Genomic DNA, 21,218 nt, shown 5'->3' on the forward strand with positions numbered 1-21,218 from the left:
ACGTCCTGTTGACGTATCAACCGACAGACTCGCTTGGACGTGTGTGTGGCAGGGTCTGCCCACAGCAAACCTCGTCCTGTTAACGTATCAACCGACAGACTCACTTGGACGTGTGTGTGGCAGGGTCTGCCCTCAGCAAACCTTGTTTTGATGTATCAACCAATGGAAACTCTCAGGTCCAAGAAACCCTCAGGTCCTAGACACTCTCAGGAGTCATGCTGCCACACACGGTCAGCCATCCAAGAACTCTCTATGACCAAAGTTACTTAACTTCACCTAATTTGTGACCTGCACTCTATGCAGAAGACCACACACCACTATGTAATCTTAGTTATAGTGTATGAAACTGGGCTCTACAAACCCATACCTGTACACATCGGGGTTAGATGTTTCAGCAACCCATTCTTACATAACTGACTACTAACTGGACTGAGTGGTCAGACTCACTGACTTGGTTGAACGTGTCGTCCCAACTACGAGGACTGATGCTCATCACTGACTTGGTTGAACGTGTTGTCCCAACACAGAGGACTGATGCTAGTCACTGACTTGGTTGAACATGTCGTCCCAACTACAAGGACTGATGCTCATCACTGACTTGGTTGAACGTGTCGTCCCAACTACGACTGACTGACTGACTGAGTTTGGTTTTACTCCGCTTTTAGCAATATTCCAGCAACATCACGGCGGGGGACACCAGAAATGGGCTTCACACATTGTACCCATGTGGGGATTCGAACCCGGGTCTTCGGCGTGACGAGCCAACGCTTTAACCACTAGGCTACCCCACCGCCCCCGTCCCAACTACGAGGACTGATGCTCATCACTGACTTGGTTGAACGTGTCGTCCCAACTACGAGGACTGATGCTCATCACTGACTTGGTTGAACGTGTCGTCCCAACTACGAGGACTGATGCTCATCACTGACTTGGTTGAACGTGTCGTCCCAACTACGAGGACTGATGCTCATCACTGACTTGGTTGAACGTGTCGTCCCAACTACGAGGACTGATGCTCATCACGTCAATCACTGGATCGTATGGATCATACAAATATGAAAACACCCCCTAAAGATATAACCCAAAACCTGTAGTTAATAATCTGAACGCCATGATACAGACTGTAATACATTTCCATTGGTATATGACCAGATGGTGGCCACATGAGTATATGCAAACACCTAGTTGCGGGTACAGCAACATGCAGTAGACTTGGACAAAGTACTGTGACTATGTGTCCCAGTCCACCCAGCTGTGAATGGGGTACCTCGTAAGGATGGGAAAGCCGCAATAACTCTAGTGGCTGCAAGAGTTGTATGATCCCAGGGAGTTGAGATTGATAATACGGTGGAGATTGACATCCAACCATCGAGGGAACTACTTACCAGCGCCTTGAGCATGTACTGGTTGTGTGGATATATGCGCTACATAAATATCCCATAATAATAGTAATAATGGTAATAACTGCTCTTCCAATGATATAATTTACAGAGAGCAGAAGGGAGCAAGAATGGGGTGTGGATGGTGCAAGGATCAACTTCTTGTACAGAAAATGATTTTGGAAGAGGCTAAAACATATCACCGCAACCTCTCCATGTGCTGGATTGACTACAAACAAGCATACGACTCTGTCCCTCATGAATGGATTCAGAAGTCTCTTCGTTGTGTTGACCTCTCGGAGCGACTACTTGATTTACTCAAGTCTTTAATGAGTTGCTGGTCGACTCAACTTGAGATGTACTTGCACGGGCAGGTGCAGACTTCAGAATCTATTCCAATCAGAAGGGGAATTTTCCAGGGGGACTCCTTCTGTCGTTTGCTTTTTTGTTTATCTCTAAATCATTTGAGCTTTCTGCTCAATAAAGAGGAGGGTTACCATCTTGGACCTCCTCAGCACAGATCCCCAACACCTCTTACTCATCTCCTTTACATGGATGGCATCGAGCTCCTTGCCAAAGGAGATACCAATTTGAAAGAACAGGTTCTCCTTGTCGAGTCCTTTTCTAATGAGATTGGCATGACATTTGGACTCGACAAATGTAATGCTCTTCATTTGAGTGAGTGAGTGAGTATGGTTTTACGCCGCTTTTAGCAATATTCCAGCAATATCACGGCGGGGGGACACGAGAAATGGGCTTCACACATTGCACCCATGTGGGGAATCGAACCCGGGTCTTCAGCATGTTGAGCGGACGCTTTAACCATTAGGCTACCCCACCGCCCCCTCTTCATTTTAAACGTGGCAAGGTAGTTAATGGTGGATCGGTCTGGTTACAAGGGGGGAGGAGTTATTGAACATCTTGTGGAAGATCAGGCCTACACCTGTCTTGGAATGCAAGTTCGAGACAAGCTCCAGAATGCCCAAATTCAAGATAAACTTCGGGCCGAGTACAAATCTCGCTTAAAGAAAATCTGGAGCTCAGAGCTAAACGCTCGAAACAAGGTCAAAGCCACCAATACTTTTGCTGTGCCAGTCCTTTCCTATTCTTTTGGAGTAGTTGATTGGACAAAACAAGACTTCCAGAGTCTTGACCGCCTGACCAGAAGGATCATGTCTGATAACAGATCCCACCACCCTCGTTCCTCTCTCAACCGTTTATATATGCCTATCAATTCTGGAGGTCGGGGGTTTGATTAATGTGGAGGCTCATCATGATAGAATTTTATTGTGTACTTTTGCACATATTTATTTATCGGATGATCCTCTGGTGACTCATGATGAAAGCAAGGAATTCCACAGCTATTTAAGGTTGTTGGACAAAATCTGAAATTTGTGGTTGATTTTGCTAAAGACGTTTTACTGCTGGACGGTACAGTGATGGGAGTAAACCAGGTGAAGTTATTCGCCAAGTCTGCCCAGAGTCGGTCTTTTGTGGAGAAGCTTTCTGAGAAGCCATTCCATTGTGTGTACATGTAGTGTGTGGAACAGAATAGCCATCCCACCAACTCCTTCGCCTGGATGAAGTCGGCTGGTCTCAAATGTGAACCTTGTCAGTGGATGCCCTTCCTTGGCACAAACAGCATATCTTAAGAGACATGATGGCATGGCTCGCTGCTTTTATTACCGTCTTCGCCATGCCTGTGGCTTTGACTCCTATGATCCTGAACATGTCCAGGGCCTCATGGAAAATAATGCTTCCAAACTGCTGTGGAATAGGCCCATATACAGCGTCAGAAGAATTGTTGCCAACAAACCTGATCTTGTCCTTTTTGATAAAGCCAATGAATTTATTTATATCATTGCATTTTCTGTCCCTTCTGACAGCAACGTGATTGGCAAGATTCAGGAACAGCATGATAAATATGCGGACCTCGCCTTTGAAATGTCTCGCTTGCATCCCAGGTACACTGTCGTCAGGCTCCCCATTGTTCTCGGTGCCCTTGGTTTGGTACCTCCTGATCTCTTGGCGCAGATCATCAGAGTGCCTGGGTTCTCCACCGGGAGCACAGCCCTTCTGACACCCTGGGTAATGCAGAAGGCTGCAGTGTTGGGGAGCCTTCATATTCTCCAGAAAGTTCTTGGTGGGTTCGACTAGGCAGTGTTTCCTGGGAGAAGTCTCATTCGCTGTCTGGGCTGCGTGTAGCGGGTGCGAAGGTCCTGAGCTTATGAAGAGCCTTACCAGCCTGACTGTGCCAGGATCACCCGAACCCTCTCTGCTGCATTTTCATCTTTAATCTGTAAAACATAATAATAATAATAATACATAGGGTGCAGTGCGGACATATTTGCCAGTGAGGTCTTCATGATGTGGAAAATCTGACAACCTTCACATCCGAGAGCCCTCTGTCAGTTTAAAGACAGAAGAGTTAGTTAGGGACCATTCTTAATTTATGGCTCAGGGGGGTGATAATGATTTTAAGAGGTGGTCACTAAGGCTGTAACAATTCACTCGCATATTCGTTGAATTGAACCGTAGCCCTTCATGAATTCAATTCGTTATTCGTGGTAACCAGAACCGAATATTAACGTATATTTACGAAAAAAATTTAAGGGAGCACGTGTTACTTGAACCCTTGTGTACTTTTGGAAAGTGAGATATGCAAGAATAGAATATGTACTAGCCTTGCAGTAGCGCAATTCATGTGAGTTTGCCAAGGCCGCACATGGTACTGTTGATTAACTATTACGTACCAAATTTTTAGTGTCAGGAGATCACTGGTTATTGCTGTGACAAATTAACACTGTCAACATGGGCGTCCATGTTGTGCATAAATAACTTAACAACAATATTGTATTCGTGAATAATTATTCGTATTCATTACCCAATATTCATGATACATATCATATTCGCCACATGGTGTATACGTTGCAGCCCTAGTGGGCACCTATTGTGTTCTGGGGAGGGTCAGCAAGTTTGTACATATAATATGAATAGATATGCTTAGTGGGAATCATTGATTTTTGTACATGATTATTCACTTGCTTTGTACATAAATTTAGGTGAGTGGGGTTGAGGGTCATTCACATTGTACATGCTTCTCCATAAAAATCTTCATCGCCCCCCATGGCCATAAAAAATGAATGGTCCCTTATATTGAAGACATGAAAGTGTTGTTGGAATCCACTGGTGTTCGACATGTTAAAGAGGGTGTCAATATGTAATGCAGTGAGTTTTTAGGCATCTGTGTGTGTGTGTGTGTGTGTGTGTGTGGGCGGGGGTGGGGGGTTGGGGTAGTGTTTATCTGGACTATTTGACCTCGCTTTGTGAGATTGTAAACGTTACCCCACAAGTATGGTGGCACTGTAACAGTGCCAGACATCTACACACAGGGTGCTGGGTAGCGTCATGGCTACAGGGTCAAGCTGACCTTAGATCTATTTCTGTATTGATCGATATGTTATCCTTGAAGTAGGATTTACCATACGGCTAGAGGACAATCTCAGCCCTGGTGTAGTGGGTAGTGTGTCTGCTCAAAGAGTGGTTCAATCCCCGTCCACCTGTGTCCTGGTGTAGTGGGTAGTGTCTGCTCGAGAGTGGTTCAATCCCCGTCCACCTGTGTCCTGGTGTAGTGGGTAGTGTGTCTGCTCAAAGAGTGGTTCAATCCCCGTCCACCTGTGTCCTGGTGTAGTGGGTAGTGTGTTTGCTCAAAGAGTGGTTCAATCCCTGTCCACCTGTGTCCTAGTGTAGTGGATAGTGTGTCTGCTCAAAGAATATTTCAATCCCCTGTCCACTTGTCTCCTGGTGTAGTGGGTAGTGTGTCTGCTCAAAGAATGGTTCAATCCCCATCCACCTGTGTCCTGGTGTAGTGGATAGTGTGTCTGCTCAAAGAATTGTTCAATCCCCATCCACCTGTGTCCTGGTGTAGTGGATAGTGTGTCTGCTCAAAGAGTGGTTCAATCCCCGTCCACCTGTGTCCTGGAGTAGTGGATAGTATGTCTGCTCAAAGAATATTTCAATCCCCTGTCCACCTGTGTCCTGGGTGGATAGTGTGTCTACTCAAAGAATGGTTCAATCCCCATCCACCTGTGTCCTGGTGTAGTGGATAGTGTGTCTGCTCAAAGAATATTTCAATCCCCTGTCCACTTGTCTCCTGGTGTAGTGGGTAGTGTGTCTGCTCAAAGAATGGTTCAATCCCCATCCACCTGTGTCCTGGTGTAGTGGATAGTGTGTCTGCTCAAAGAGTGGTTCAATCCCCATCCACTTGTGTCCTGGAGTAGTGGATAGTGTGTCTGCTCAAAGAATGGTTCAATCCCCATGCACCTGTGTCCTGGTGTAGTGGATAGTGTGTCTGCTCAAAGAATGGTTCAATCCCCATCCACTTGTGTCCTGGAGTAGTGGATAGTGTGTTTAATCAAAGAGTGGTTCAATCCCCATTCTCCTGTGTCCTGGTGTAGTGGATAGTGTGTCTGCTCAAAGAGTGGTTCAATCCCCGTCCACTTGTGTCCTAGTGTAGTGGATAGTGTGTCTGCTCAGAGAATTGTTTGACCCCCATCCACTTGTGTCTTGGTGTAGTGGATAGTGTGTCTGCTCAAAGAGTGGTTCAATCCCCATCCACCTGTGTCCTAATGTAGTGGATAGTGTGTCTGCTCAAAGAATGGTTTGATCCCCGTCCACTTGTGTCCTGGTGTAGTGGATAGTGTCTGTTGGACATGGAGTTTATTTAATGTAGAGAAGAGGATTGCGTTCTTCAACTACGCCAGCCCCAGAGATGCCAGCCACTCAACCACTCCGATTTTGAAGGAGTTACTCCAATTTTCAAATACAAAAACCAATCTCCGATTTGTCCATAAAAAATCTCTGATTTTTTAGAAAATGCAAATATATTCATAAATTTAAGATAGCAGCTGGTTTATAACTAATTCACTTAATGCATCTACCAGTGTTTGTATTTTTCAGAGTCCAAGTTCACATGTATCTCGATGTTCGTCACGTCAGTCAGATGATTTTGATTTGAGTCGTGAACAGACTGGAGATGAAAATACTGATAACTGGCAAGGTAAGCTTCTTTGATATCCTATAGGTCAGAGGTCATGGTCACTCCTCTATGTTCTTCTGTAGTCATGGTCATTTCCCAGAGGTCCTGGCTGTGTTTGGGGTGGTGGGGCAGCCAGGTGTTTCCAGCGTTTCTCGTCATACTGAGGACCTGGGTTCCATTCCCTCATAAGTACATTGTGTGAAGTCCATTTCTGGTGTCCCCCCGCCGGTATATTGCTGGAATATTGCTAGAATATTGCCAAAAGCGGCATTAAACCATTGAACCATACTCACTCACTCCTCACTCACTCACTCACTCACCACTCACTCACTACCACTCACTCACTCACTCACTCACTCACTCACTCACTCACTCACTCACTCACTCACTACTTGTTTTATATAAATGTATGTTATAGTACTGTCGAAAATAGATAAAAACTGTATTTTCTCATTTATCTCTACAATGTATGTAGTTGATATGTGAAAGTGTGAAATATCTGTTAAACTAAGTTGGGCCTAACTACAGTCTCGGTGGTAGAGAGATAGGAAACGGAGAAAAAGGGATTTACTGAGGGTAAATTGGTGCAGAAATGAGCAATGCGTTTTTTTTCTACGTCCAAAAAGACTTATTTGGAACAGACCATGGCTTTATGCAAATTAGTGTGCGATGATATTGTATTACAAAGGACACTTTTTAAATGCCCAATTTGAAATTAGACGTAGATTCATTATAAACGATAGCTGACGTAGAAAATAATAACTTTTATGCTGAAACTATTCAGGATGTAGCTACCATGCAGTCTCACTGTCACTATAAAAAGAAACAGATAGGAGGGGTCGTCTCAAAAGCAAAACCTGGGGTCGGGCTTGGGGATAGAGATATCAGCTAAGATAAGATAATCCTGTAGGGCAATTATACTGGGGAGGTACACGGCACGTCATAACAATTTACAAATATTATCCAGTCCTGTCGATCTTCGGGTGGTCATGCCACCTATATACTACGATGCATTTCTATGGTTTTTGGGTATCATACTCTTTCACATATCTCAACATAAACTATATGAAACTATATGAAAGAAACACACGTAAGATGTTAATCAATAGATGAGACATAGTCAACACACATGAAAAAGCACAAAACATCTTTGTGATGACCCCTTGTGCCTGTAGGCAGCACGTGCATTTCATGCCAGGTGAGTCGACGGTCCGTCATCATACCTGGCTGAGCGACCTAATTGCCATCTATAGTCTGATCTATTGTTTTCAGCAGCTGTTCGTATTTTTTCTAAGATTTGCTCGATTTTACGAGTAAAACATGCTTTTCTGGATATCGTATTACGCATCCCACAGAACGCCCAGTTAGGCCGAATTGGGTTATTTCGACATATGCTATTTGCAATTGACTTGAGTAAATTTTAGGGATACAGAGTAACAGCCTAAAAACAGTTTTTGTCTATTTCCGACAGTACTATAGTTGCTTGTGTCTCCTGTTGACAGGGGGCTACTGTAAAATGTTCTCGAAGAGTTGTTAGGAGTCAGGACTTATGAGATAAAACATTTTATCATCCAAAACTGTGATCCACAAGAGATATTGCTTGTGTGAGATGATACATATCTCCTAGGAGATATCGTTTTGACAGTGGATTTTGTACAATGCTCTGACAATGGTATGACGTCATGAACTTGATAACATCACAATACTATGACATCGCTAAACTGCAAGTCTAATGATAGTATCATGTTCAAAGATGTACAATTTTCATTAAAAACAAATGAAGAGTGATTTTTGATGACACATAGAATCTCACCCTCGTGTCTTCTGATATTAAATATATCAACACTTGCTGATAAAAGTGAAAATATACTCAGCAAGCTTTGGATATTTGTAACTTTATCAACTTGTGTTGATATAATTGATATCACTTGGGTGAGATTCTCTATATCCAAGACAAAACTTGTAAATAATGGCAATGCTGCACAACATAATTAAAAAGATTTTTTGATTTGTCAAGACACCACTCTAACTACGAAATCCCAGGCTTTGAACATTTATTAGTGGTTATGTACCCAATAATGAGGTGTATGCTGACATGTAAAGACATTCTGGAGGTAATGGACTGTTTGTATAACAACTGTGTCACGCTGCACTATCAACACTGATCAATATAGCTGTACGTTCGTAGAGGTGTCTTATATTACACTGATAACAGGGATACACACAGGATAAGGCTTTGTAGGTATACCTTATATAATCACTGATAATAGGGAGATACATGGGATAAGGCTTTGTAGGCATACCTTATATAATCACTGATAATAGGGAGATACACAGGATAAGGCTTTGTAGGTATACCTTATATAATCACTGATAATAGGGAGATACATGGGATAAGGCTTTGTAGGTATACCTTATATAATCACTGATAATAGGGAGATACACAGGATAAGGCTTTGTAGGTATACCTTATATAATCACTGATAACAGGGAGATACATGGGATAAGGCTTTGTAGGCGTACCTTATATAATCACTGATAATAGGGAGATACACAGGATAAGGCTTTGTAGGTGTACCTTATATAATCACTGATAATAGGGAGATACACAGGATAAGGCTTTGTAGGTATACCTTATATAATCACTGATAATAGGGAGATACACAGGATAAGGCTTTGTAGGTGTACCTTATATAATCACTGATAACAGGGAGATACACAGGATAAGGCTTTGTAGGTATACCTTATATAATCACTGATAATAGGGAGATACACAGGATAAGGCTTTGTAGGTGTACCTTATATAATCACTGATAATAGGGAGATACACAGGATAAGGCTTTGTAGGTATACCTTATGTAATCACTGATAATAGGGAGATACACAGGATAAGGCTTTGTAGGCGTACCTTATATAATCACTGATAATAGGGAGATACACAGGATAAGGCTTTGTAGGTGTACCTTATGTAATCACTGATAATAGGGAGATACACGGGATAAGGCTTTGTAGGTATACCTTATATAATCACTGATAACAGGGAGATACATGGGATAAGGCTTTGTAGGCGTACCTTATATAATCACTGATAATAGGGAGATACACAGGATAAGGCTTTGTAGGCATACCTTATGTAATCACTGATAATAGGGAGATACACAGGATAAGGCTTTGTAGGTATACCTTATATAATCACTGATAACAGGGAGATACACAGGATAAGGCTTTGTAGGTGTACCTTATATAATCACTGATAACAGGGAGATACACAGGATAAGGCTTTGTAGGTATACCTTATATAATCACTGATAACAGGGAGATACATGGGATAAGGCTTTGTAGGCATACCTTATATAATCACTGATAATAGGGAGATACACAGGATAAGGCTTTGTAGGTGTACCTTATATAATCACTGATAACAGGGAGATACACAGGATAAGGCTTTGTAGGTACACAGGATACCTTATATAATCACTGATAACAGGGAGATACATGGGATAAGGCTTTGTAGCCGTACCTTATATAATCACTGATAATAGGGAGATACACAGGATAAGGCTTTGTAGGCGTACCTTATATAATCACTGATAACAGGGAGATACATGGGATAAGGCTTTGTAGGCATACCTTATGTAATCACTGATAATAGGGAGATACACGGGATAAGGCTTTGTAGGTATACCTTATATAATCACTGATAACAGGGAGATACATGGGATAAGGCTTTGATAAGGCTTTGTTGGTGTACCTTATATAATCACTGATAATAGGGAGATACACAGGATAAGGCTTTGTAGGTGTACCTTATATAATCACTGATAATAGGGAGATACACAGGATAAGGCTTTGTAGGTGTACCTTATATAATCACTGATAACAGGGAGATACATGGGATAAGGCTTTGTAGGTGTACCTTATATAATCACTGATAATAGGGAGATACACAGGATAAGGCTTTGTAGGTGTACCTTATATAATCACTGATAACAGGGAGATACACAGGATAAGGCTTTGTAGGCATACCTTATATAATCACTGATAACAGGGAGATACAGGATACCTTATGTAATCACTGATAATAGGGAGATACACAGGATAAGGCTTTGTAGGTGTACCTTATATAATCACTGATAACAGGGAGATACATGGGATAAGGCTTTGTAGGTGTACCTTATATAATCACTGATAATAGGGAGATACACAGGATAAGGCTTTGTAGGTGTACCTTATATAATCACTGATAATAGGGAGATACACAGGATAAGGCTTTGTAGGTGTACCTTATATAATCACTGATAATAGGGAGATACACAGGATAAGGCTTTGTAGGTGTACCTTATATAATCACTGATAATAGGGAGATACACGGGATAAGGCTTTGTAGGCGTACCTTATGTAATCACTGATAATAGGGAGATACACAGGATAAGGCTTTGTAGGTATACCTTATATAATCACTGATAACAGGGAGATACATGGGATAAGGCTTTGTAGGTATACCTTATATAATCACTGATAACAGGGAGATACATGGGATAAGGCTTTGTAGGTATACCTTATATAATCACTGATAACAGGGAGATACACAGGATAAGGCTTTGTAGGTATACCTTATATAATCACTGATAACAGGGAGATACATGGGATAAGGCTTTGTAGGTATACCTTATATAATCACTGATAACAGGGAGATACACAGGATAAGGATAAGTACCTTATGTAATCACTGTAGGAGATACACAGGATAAGGCTTTGTAGGTATACCTTCACTGATAATCACTGGAGGGAGACACATATAATGATGTAAGCATATAACAATGTAAGCATATAACAATGTAAGCATATAATGATGTTAGCATATAACAATGTAAGCATATAACAATATAAGCATGTAATGGTGTAAGCATATAATGATGTAAGCATATAACAATGTAAGCATGTGACGGTGTAAGCATATATTTATGTAAGCATATAACGGTGTAAGCATGTAACGGGGTAAGCATATAATGATGTAAGCATGTAACAGTTTCAAAGATATAATGATGTAAGCATAAAATGATGTAAGCATATAACGGTGTAAGCATGTAACGGTGTAAGCATATAATGATGTAAGCATTTAATGATGTAAGCATATAACGGTGTAAGCATGTAACAGGGTAAGCATATAATGATGTAAGCATATACTGATATAAGCATGTAACGGTTTCAAGCATATACTGATATAAGCATGTAACGGTGTAAGCATATAATGATGTGAGCATATAACAATGTAAGCATGTAACGGTGTAAGCATATAACAATGTAAGCATGTAACGGTGTAAGCATATAATGATGTAAGCATGTAACGGTGTAAGCATATAATGATGTAAGCATGTAACGGTGTAAGCATATAACAATGTAAGCATGTAACGGTGTAAGCATATAACAATGTAAGCATGTAACGGTGTAAGCATATAACAATGTAAGCATGTAACGGTGTAAGCATATAATGATGTAAGCATGTAATGGTGTAAGCATATAACAATGTAAGCATGTAACTGTGTAAGCATATAATGATGTAAGCATGTAACGGTGTAAGCATATAACAATGTAAGCATGTAGCGGTGTAAGCATATAATGATGTAAGCATGTAACGTGTAAGCATATAGCGATGTAAGCATGTAACGGTGTAAGCATATAATGACGAAAGCTTGTAGCGGTGTACTGAGCATGTAACGATGTAAGTATATATCGATGTAAGCATGTAGGGGTGTAAGCATATACAGGGGTGGAAATCGCCCATTGCCCGACGTCTGAGTCTAGTGTTTTTTTCTGTCGGGCAAGCAATTTTGTATATCACGCTGTACCGTTGTCCAGTTGACTTTCCAGTATTAATACTGTTGTTTATTTAAAAAATCAACAAGAAAACGGCCGGTATAGTGGAAAAATGATCGGGCAAGTTAATTTGCATGTGCCACTGTAACGGAGTACACTAGCAATTTTAAAGGTATTTCCACCCCTGATATAAATGAGTAAGCGTATAATGGTGTCAGCATATGATGATGTAAGCATGTAACGTGTAAGCATATCACTGTGTAAGCATATAGCGATGTAAGCATGTAACGGTGTAAGCATATAATGATGAAAGCTTGTAGCGGTGTACTGAGCATATACCGATGTAAGTATATACCTGTGGAAGCATATAACGATGTAAGCATATAACTGAGTAAGCGTATAATGGTGTAAGCATATAACGATGTAAGCGTATAATGGTGTAAGCATATAACGATGTAAGCTCATACTGTGTAAGAATATAACGATGTAAGCTCATAACTGTGTAAGCATATAACATTGTTAATGTATAACTGTTACATGATCACACCTCTGTATGAAACACTTAGAACACAGCTACATATGACAGTGATATCAACCTAGCTGAAGCTTTGTGCAGTGCTACAGTGGGTTGTGTCCTACCCACTGTGTAAACCAATCTATTTTGTATGCAAGTAAGCTCTTGTGTTTGATATCACAGGCCTTATATCGTGTAAGCTGTGCAGGCTGCTTTGTGCCAGCTGATAGACAATCTGGCGAGGAAGTGTGTCTACCTCCCCCGTCTGGTCGGACATGAATGAACATGGTTCCCACGGGGTGCCAGTCTTCACGTTCCTAGGTCAGAAGGTCACATTGCTTCTACAACATGAGATAATGGCAATGGCAATCCCTAGCAGTGACCATGAAACCCTCAGAGGGTCAGATCCCAGTTCCTGGTCTCCTGGTGCTGGTACTCATGCTTGTCACAGGGTGGACGTGCACTTGGGTGGATGGTACCACAAGGATTTCACTGTTCATACTTGTTTTACAAATAAGTTTACCATTAAGCTGAAATAAATATTTGTTTGCATAATTTGGTTCCATGCAAGTTATGGAGCCATACTGGTGAAGGTATCGAATGTTTGAACACTGAACATAAATATTACAACACCAACCATGTACTCAGCCCTTTGTTTTGGCAACAGTCACGAGAAGCATAGGCTGGTTGTCATATTGACACACGTCTACCTGGTCAACCACTCGCTGTGCTGGCTTGATCACGTCCCGATTAGATCTGGCCCAGACAATGTCACATACAGGTCCTAACAAGCATGTAATATGCAGGATAATAACAGTTGTATCACATACAGGCCATAACAGTTGTATCACATACAGGCCATAACAGTTGTATCACATACAGGCCATAACAGTTGTATCACATACAGGTCATAACAGTTGTATCACATACAGGCCATAACAGTTGTATCACATACAGGCCATAATAGTTGTATCACATACAGGCCATAACAGTTGTATCACATACAGGACATAACAGTTGTATCACATACAGGTCATAATAGTTGTATCACATACAGGCCACAACAGTTTTATCACATACAGGTCATAACAGTTGTATCACATACAGGCCACAACAGTTGTATCACATACAGGACTTAACAGTTGTATCACATACAGGCCATAATAGTTGTATCACATACAGGACATAACAGTTGTATCACCTACATGCCACAACAGTTGTATCACATACAGGCCATTACAGTTGTATCACATACAGGACATAACAGTTGTATCACATACAGGCCATAACAGTTGTATCACATACAGGCCATAACAGTTGTATCACATACAGGCCATAACAGTTGTATCACATACAGGCCATAACAGTTGTATCACATACAGGCCATAATAGTTGTATCACATACAGGCCATAACAGTTGTATCACATACAGGCCATAACAGTTGTATAACATACAGGCCATAACAGTTGTATCACATACAGGCCATAACAGTTGTATCACATACAGGTCATAATAGTTGTATCACATACAGGCCACAAGAGTTTTATCACATACAGGTCATAACAGTTGTATCACATACAGGCCACAACAGTTGTATCACATCCAGGCCATAACAGTTGTATCACATACAGGACTTAACAGTTGTATCACATACAGGCCATAATAGTTGTATCACATACAGGCCATAACAGTTGTATCACATACAGGACATAACAGTTGTATCACATACAGGACATAACACTTGTATCACATACAGGCCACAACAGTTGTATCACATACAGGACTTAACAGTTGTATCACATACAGGCCATAACAGTTGTATCACATACAGGCCATAATAGTTGTATCACATACAGGCCATAACAGTTGTATCACATACAGGCCATAACAGTTGTATCACATACAGGCCATAACAGTTGTATCACATACAGGCCATAACAGTTGTATCACATACAGGCCATAACAGTTGTATCACATACAGGCCATAATAGTTGTATCACATACAGGCCATAACAGTTGTATCACATACAGGACATAACAGTTGTATCACATACAGGACATAACAGTTGTATCACATATGTCATAATAGTCATATCAGATTTGAGACATACCCCTCTGCGCCCACTTTACACCAAAAATCAGTTTAATGGCCTTTTTATATTGCTCTCTTGTGTTTTATGCTGCTACTTCAGAATGTTAATTATGTGTGACTTAATGAATATTATTTACCCATTTTATACCAATGTTTCAAAAATATGAGTGTGAATGAAACTTGAAATGGGCTTTATAAGTGTCCATGTGAAGAACAGAACCCTGGTCATTGAAGTGACGAGTGAACGCTGTAACTGTTTGGCTATCCCAACCTATTCTACAATAAATCGGTGCACAAGGAGTAGTAAGGGTTACGCTCTATCCCGACCTATTCTACAATAAATCGGTGCAGAAGGAGTAGTAAGGGTTACACTCTATCCCGACCTATTCTACAATAAATCAGTGCACAAGGAGTAGTAAGGGTTACACTCTATCCCGACCTATTCTACAATAAATCGGTGCACAAGGAGTAGTAAGGGTTACACTCTATCCCGACCTATTCCACAATAAATCGGTGCACAAGGAGTAGTAAGGGTTACGCTCTATCCCGACCTATTCTACAATAAATCGGTGCACAAGGAGTAGTAGTAAGGGTTACACTCTATCCCGACCTATTCTACAATAAATCAGTGCACAAAGGAGTAGTAAGGGTTACACTCTATCCGACCTATTCTACAATAAAATCGGTGCACAAAGGAGTAGTAAGGGTTACACTCTATCCCGACCTATTCTACAATAAATCGGTGCACAAGGGGTAGTAAGGGTTACACTCTATCCCGACCTATTCTACAATAAATCGGTGCACAAGGAGTAGTAAGGGTTACGCTCTATCCCGACCTATTCTACAATAAATCGGTGCACAAGGGGTAGTAAGGGTTACTCTCTATCCCGACCTATTCTACAATAAATCGGTGCACAAGGAGTAGTAAGGGTTACACTCTATCCCGACCTATTCTACAATAAATCGGTGCACAAGGAGTAGTAAGGGTTACACTCTATCCCGACCTATTCTACAATAAATCAGTGCACAAAAAGGAGTAGTAAGGGTTACACTCTATCCGACCTATTCTACAATAAATCGGTGCACAAGGAGTAGTAAGGGTTACGCTCTATCCCGACCTATTCTACAATAAATCAGTGCACAAGGAGTAGTAAGGGTTACGCTCTATCCCGACGTATTCTACAATAAATCGGTGCACAAGGAGTAGTAAGGGTTACGCTCTATCCCGACCTATTCCACAATAAATCGGTGCAGAAGGAGTAGTAAGGGTTACACTCTATCCCGACCTATTCTACAATAAATCGGTGCACAAGGAGTAGTAAGGGTTACACTCTATCCCGACAAGGAGTAGTAAGGGTTACGCTCTATCCCGACGTATTCTACAATAAATCGGTGCACAAGGAGTAGTAAGGGTTACACTCGATGCTGCTGCAGATGAAGGATCACCTGTTCATGGTGGTAAACTAATATTCCCATGCAGTTCAGGGTCGATATAAAACTCATCTGCAATAGTCTCCAGGGTCTACGGCTCGGCCCGATGATGTTATTACCTCCATGTTGCTGGCTTCGCATTATAAGTCTCACAGTAGCCAATCAAATAAGCTGCCGTTACAACCGAGCTTGGCAGTGTCAACAAAAATAGCAGTCGCAGCTGCCAAAGTTTGTTCGCATTGCGACTCAGATTTGGTGGGAAAACATGCAGACAATTTGACATTTCTGAAACCTTCAAAATAATATATGCAAGAGCTCCTTCTTTCAGAGTACCTGCAGCAATATATTATTGTGTTGACAAGTTTAATCGGTTAAATAATTTAAAAAAGCGAATGTGAGTTGTGATTGGAACGGTCAGCTTCCCAGCGTAGACACCTGATTGGTTAAAAAGCCAACCAAAAGAGGTAATAAAATCATCGGGCCGAGCTGTAGATTCATCCAAGGCATAGTGGAGAGTTATCGTAACGTATACCCTGGAGATTGTCGAGGATGTATAAAAGATTAGAAACTGCGTGAAGTAAAAGCTTAGATGCAACCAACAAAATAAACATAATTAAAACACAATTATCATTTATTCATTGTGTAATATACATTGCTGATTATGAAAAAACAAATAAACAAAATTATAAGCATACAATCACAAATCAAAAGTGCAATATTTTGTACCTCGAAATTCGAAACGAAGCACCCGTCACACTGAACCCAGTGAGAGTGCGTGGGCGTGCACTTGAGTGCAATGAAGGATTTCATTGGCTGGTTCATTTGCCTATACGCTCAGGGCTCTTTGTGTGTGTATAAAGATGTTGGGTTTTGTTAATACAAGCCTCGTGAACCTATTCACTACGCATACGCTATGTGCGTAGCGCAGTACAGCTGTTTAAACCACTTTTTACCCCAGCTGGGTTCTTTTAGTGAATCATGTGAACTCCGATTTCGTGGGATGTTTTTCATCGTGTTATTTTTCAACTTTATGTTATTAGTTGAATTTGCATTTTTGAAAATTTGTTACTGTAAGTCCATACCGAAAGGTATCAGAATCTGCAAAGTTGTGTTTTGCGTTTCGTGTAAGCTTTAAGGTGGTCTTATGTGTATCTAATGTTACACTGTCAGTTTGATGTATCAGTCTATATTGTCTGAAGAACTAGCGATGACTGCAATATTCATACTGACTGTAAATAGTGAAATGGTTCTCAAATATACGAAAAGGCCACGTTGACCATCGTCTAGACGTCCAGTAGCTTGTTGTCATTCATCTCTCGTTAGCCTAAGCCATAGCTGCTGTGTTCAGAAAACAAGTGAACGATTGACATTCAAGCTGACAATTTATGCCTGAAATACACGTTTCCAATATTACAAAGTTTCTTTTGCCTTTCAGTATAGTTCTCAAAAAGTTCTCAAATATCTGGCACTACTGTGTCTTGACATGTATTTCTGTGGGACTGTAGGCTAACATATATTCGGGATCACACTTCCCAAGTAAAGTACAGATTCTAGTACTTTTGTTGCGTTAAGTCTCATCCGGGATTCGAACCCACATCCTCAAAGTCAGGCAAGTAACCTGCTCTTCCACGGCTGTGGAAGCTGCGATGGCTGAGTAGGTTAGATGTCACACTTTGTGTGCTGGCAATTAGGTGCCAGTGAGGGTGTGGGTTTGAATCCCGGATGATATTATCAACCCAACAAAAGTAATAGAATCTGTACTTTACTGAGAAAGTGTAGTCCCAAAAATAACATATGTCACATTTGACCCTTTATAATATGACATTGTGTATTCACTGTGGGAGCTGGACCAAAATGATTGAGGGAGATCTGTTTACGTGGACTAGTGAGGTTGTTTATGTAAGTAGATGATATTTTGTGAGTAACACAGTAACTGGAAGTTGGACCAACATGATTGAGGGAGATCTGTTTACGTGGACTAGTGAGGTTGTTTATGTAAGTGTACAATATTTTGTGAGAATGTAACACAAACCTCCTGATGTACGTAGTGTTGTAACGATGCATCGAACTATCGATGGATTGCAATTGTTGAGTCTCCGATGGCAATTAATCGATGGTAGAAACGAAAAACTAGCGATGCATCAATAGTGTATGTGACTGTCGATAGTTTAGTAATAGACTTCCATTGATAGTGGGCAGTGCATAATACAGGATGTACCAGTCTAAGAAAACTTAGGCTCAGTATTATTCGTTACACTGCTATACTGAGGCTAAGAAAACCTAGTAGAAGGTCGTGTCATTGAACCTTTGAGCGACCTATGACTGTCCAGTCAAACGCAAGACGTCCGAACGGATTTTACCAATGACACAACGACTACTTGTTAGGGTTCGGTGGGACTTACAAAACGTTTTTTTGATTTTCACTTCCCAGGTCGCTGACATTGATCTATCAACAAATGAAAATCCGCATAAAACACACGTATTTGACCTGCAGTATATACGCTTATGGGTTTCTAATGACATGGTTACTGCTTGCTTATATTTTGCAAGATGACATCCTTGAATATTGGGAAAAAAACGCTATTTTCAGCGACTGTTTACTCATTGCGTGTATCACTCGGAATCGCATTTGGAATCGTTCGAGTTTTTTAGGTAAAGGATCAAACGGTATTTGCGATTGTTAACTTTCGCAATTTGGTAATCTGTGTTCTGATCCAGTCAGTCCCAAAAGTGACCTTCTAGGTTTTGTTAGACTCATGATCGGTCCAGCAGTGCAGCGAATAATAGTGGGCGTAAGTTTACTTAGACTGCAGGATGTTCAAGATTCATTCACTTTGATTTAGAGTTATCTGCCCCTGTCATATCTTAAACAAACGTGAGTTTGAGTGTAAATAACCATAAGTTTATGTTTTTACTGTTTATTTGATGTGGGTTTCATGTTTCTAAATGTCAGTTATTAAAAGAGACTGAAACTACTTCAACTTGTTTTTAGTTCATATAAACTATAACATTCATTTTGGAAATGACTTCAAATGAGGCAATTCAAGGAGAGAAAAAACCTATAGTATCTTGCAATAGACTATCATTATTGCAATAGTATCTTGCAATAGACTATCATTATTGCAATAGTATCTTGCAATAGACTATCATTATTGCAATAGTATCTTGCAATAGACTGTCATTATTGCAATAGTATCTTGCAATAGACTGTCATTATTGCAATAGTATCTTGCAATAGACTATCATAATTGCAATAGTATCTTGCAATAGACTGTCATTATTGCAATAGTATCTTGCAATAGACTGTCATTATTGCAATAATATCTTGCAGTAGACTGTCATTATTGCAATAGTATCTTGCAATAGACTATCATTATTGCAATAGTATCTTGCAATAGACTATCATAATTGCAGTAGTATCTTGCAATAGACTGTCATTATTGCAATAGTATCTTGCAATAGACTGTCATTATTGCAATAATATCTTGCAGTAGACTGTCATTATTGCAATAGTATCTTGCAATAGACTATCATTATTGCAATAGTATCTTTCAATAGATCGATCATTATTGCAATAGTATCTTGCAATAGACTGTCATTATTGCAATAGTATCTTCAATAGACTCGATCATTATTGCAATAGTATCTTTCAATAGACGATCATTATTGCAATAGTATCTTTCAATAGACTATCATTATTGCAATAGTATCTTGCAATAGAGCGATCATTATTGCAATAGTATCTTTTCAATAGACGATCATTATTGCAATAGTATCTTCAATAGACTCGATCATTATTGCAATAGTATCTTTCAATAGACGATCATTATTGCAATAGTATCTTTCAATAGACTATCATTATTGCAATAGTATCTTTCAATAGACGATCATTATTGCAATAGTATCTTGCAATAGACTGTCATTATTGCAATAGTATCTTTCAATAGACGATCATTATTGCAATAGTATCTTTCAATAGACGATCATTATTGCAATAGTATCTTTCAATAGACGATCATTATTGCAATAGTATCTTTCAATAGACTATCATTATTGCAATAGTATCTTGCAATAGACTATCATTATTGCAATAGTATCTTGCAATAGACGATCATTATTGCAATAGTATCTTGCAGTAGACTGTCATTATTGCAGTAGTATCTTGCAATAGACTATCATTATTGCAATAGTATCTTGCAGTAGACTGTCATTATTGCAATAGTATCTTTCAATAGACTATCATTATTGCAATAGTATCTTGCAATAGACTATCATTATTGCAATAGTATCTTGCAATAGACTATCATTATTGCAATAGTATCTTGCAGTAGACTGTCATTATTGCAATAGTATCTTTCAATAGACTATCATTATTGCAATAGTATCTTGCAATAGACTGTCATTATTGCAATAGTATCTTGCAATAGACTATCATTATTGCAATAGTATCTTGCAGTAGACTATCATTATTGCAATAGTATCTTTCAATAGACTATCATTATTGCAATAGTATCTTGCAATAGACTATCATTATTGCAATAGTATCTTGCAATAGACTATCATTATTGCAATAGTATCTTGCAATAGACTGTCATTATTGCAATAGTATCTTGCAATAGACTGTCATTATTGCAATAGTATCTTGCAATAGACTATCATAATTGCAATAGTATCTTGCAATAGACTGTCATTATTGCAATAGTATCTTGCAATAGACTGTCATTATTGCAATAATATCTTGCAGTAGACTGTCATTATTGCAATAGTATCTTGCAATAGACTATCATTATTGCAATAGTATCTTGCAATAGACTATCATAATTGCAGTAGTATCTTGCAATAGACTGTCATTATTGCAATAGTATCTTGCAATAGACTGTCATTATTGCAATAATATCTTGCAGTAGACTGTCATTATTGCAATAGTATCTTGCAATAGACTATCA

General features: G+C 39.9%; 1 protein-coding gene across 1 annotated transcript in view; it reads left to right on the top strand.

Annotated features, from left to right (window-relative positions):
• The window catches only part of LOC124258412 (selenocysteine insertion sequence-binding protein 2-like), a 75,895-nt gene that overhangs the window by 30,593 nt on the left and 24,084 nt on the right, over positions 1 to 21,218 (top strand). The window contains exon 7 of the mRNA XM_046692508.1: positions 6,339 to 6,438. Within this exon, the coding sequence (XP_046548464.1) occupies positions 6,339 to 6,438 (100 nt within the window). The remainder of the gene's footprint in view (positions 1 to 6,338; positions 6,439 to 21,218) is intronic.

The sequence above is a fragment of the Haliotis rubra genome, unplaced genomic scaffold (assembly GCF_003918875.1).
Source record: "Haliotis rubra isolate DU_JTF1 unplaced genomic scaffold, ASM391887v1 Scf692, whole genome shotgun sequence".
Classification (NCBI taxonomy): Eukaryota; Metazoa; Mollusca; class Gastropoda; order Lepetellida; family Haliotidae; genus Haliotis; species Haliotis rubra.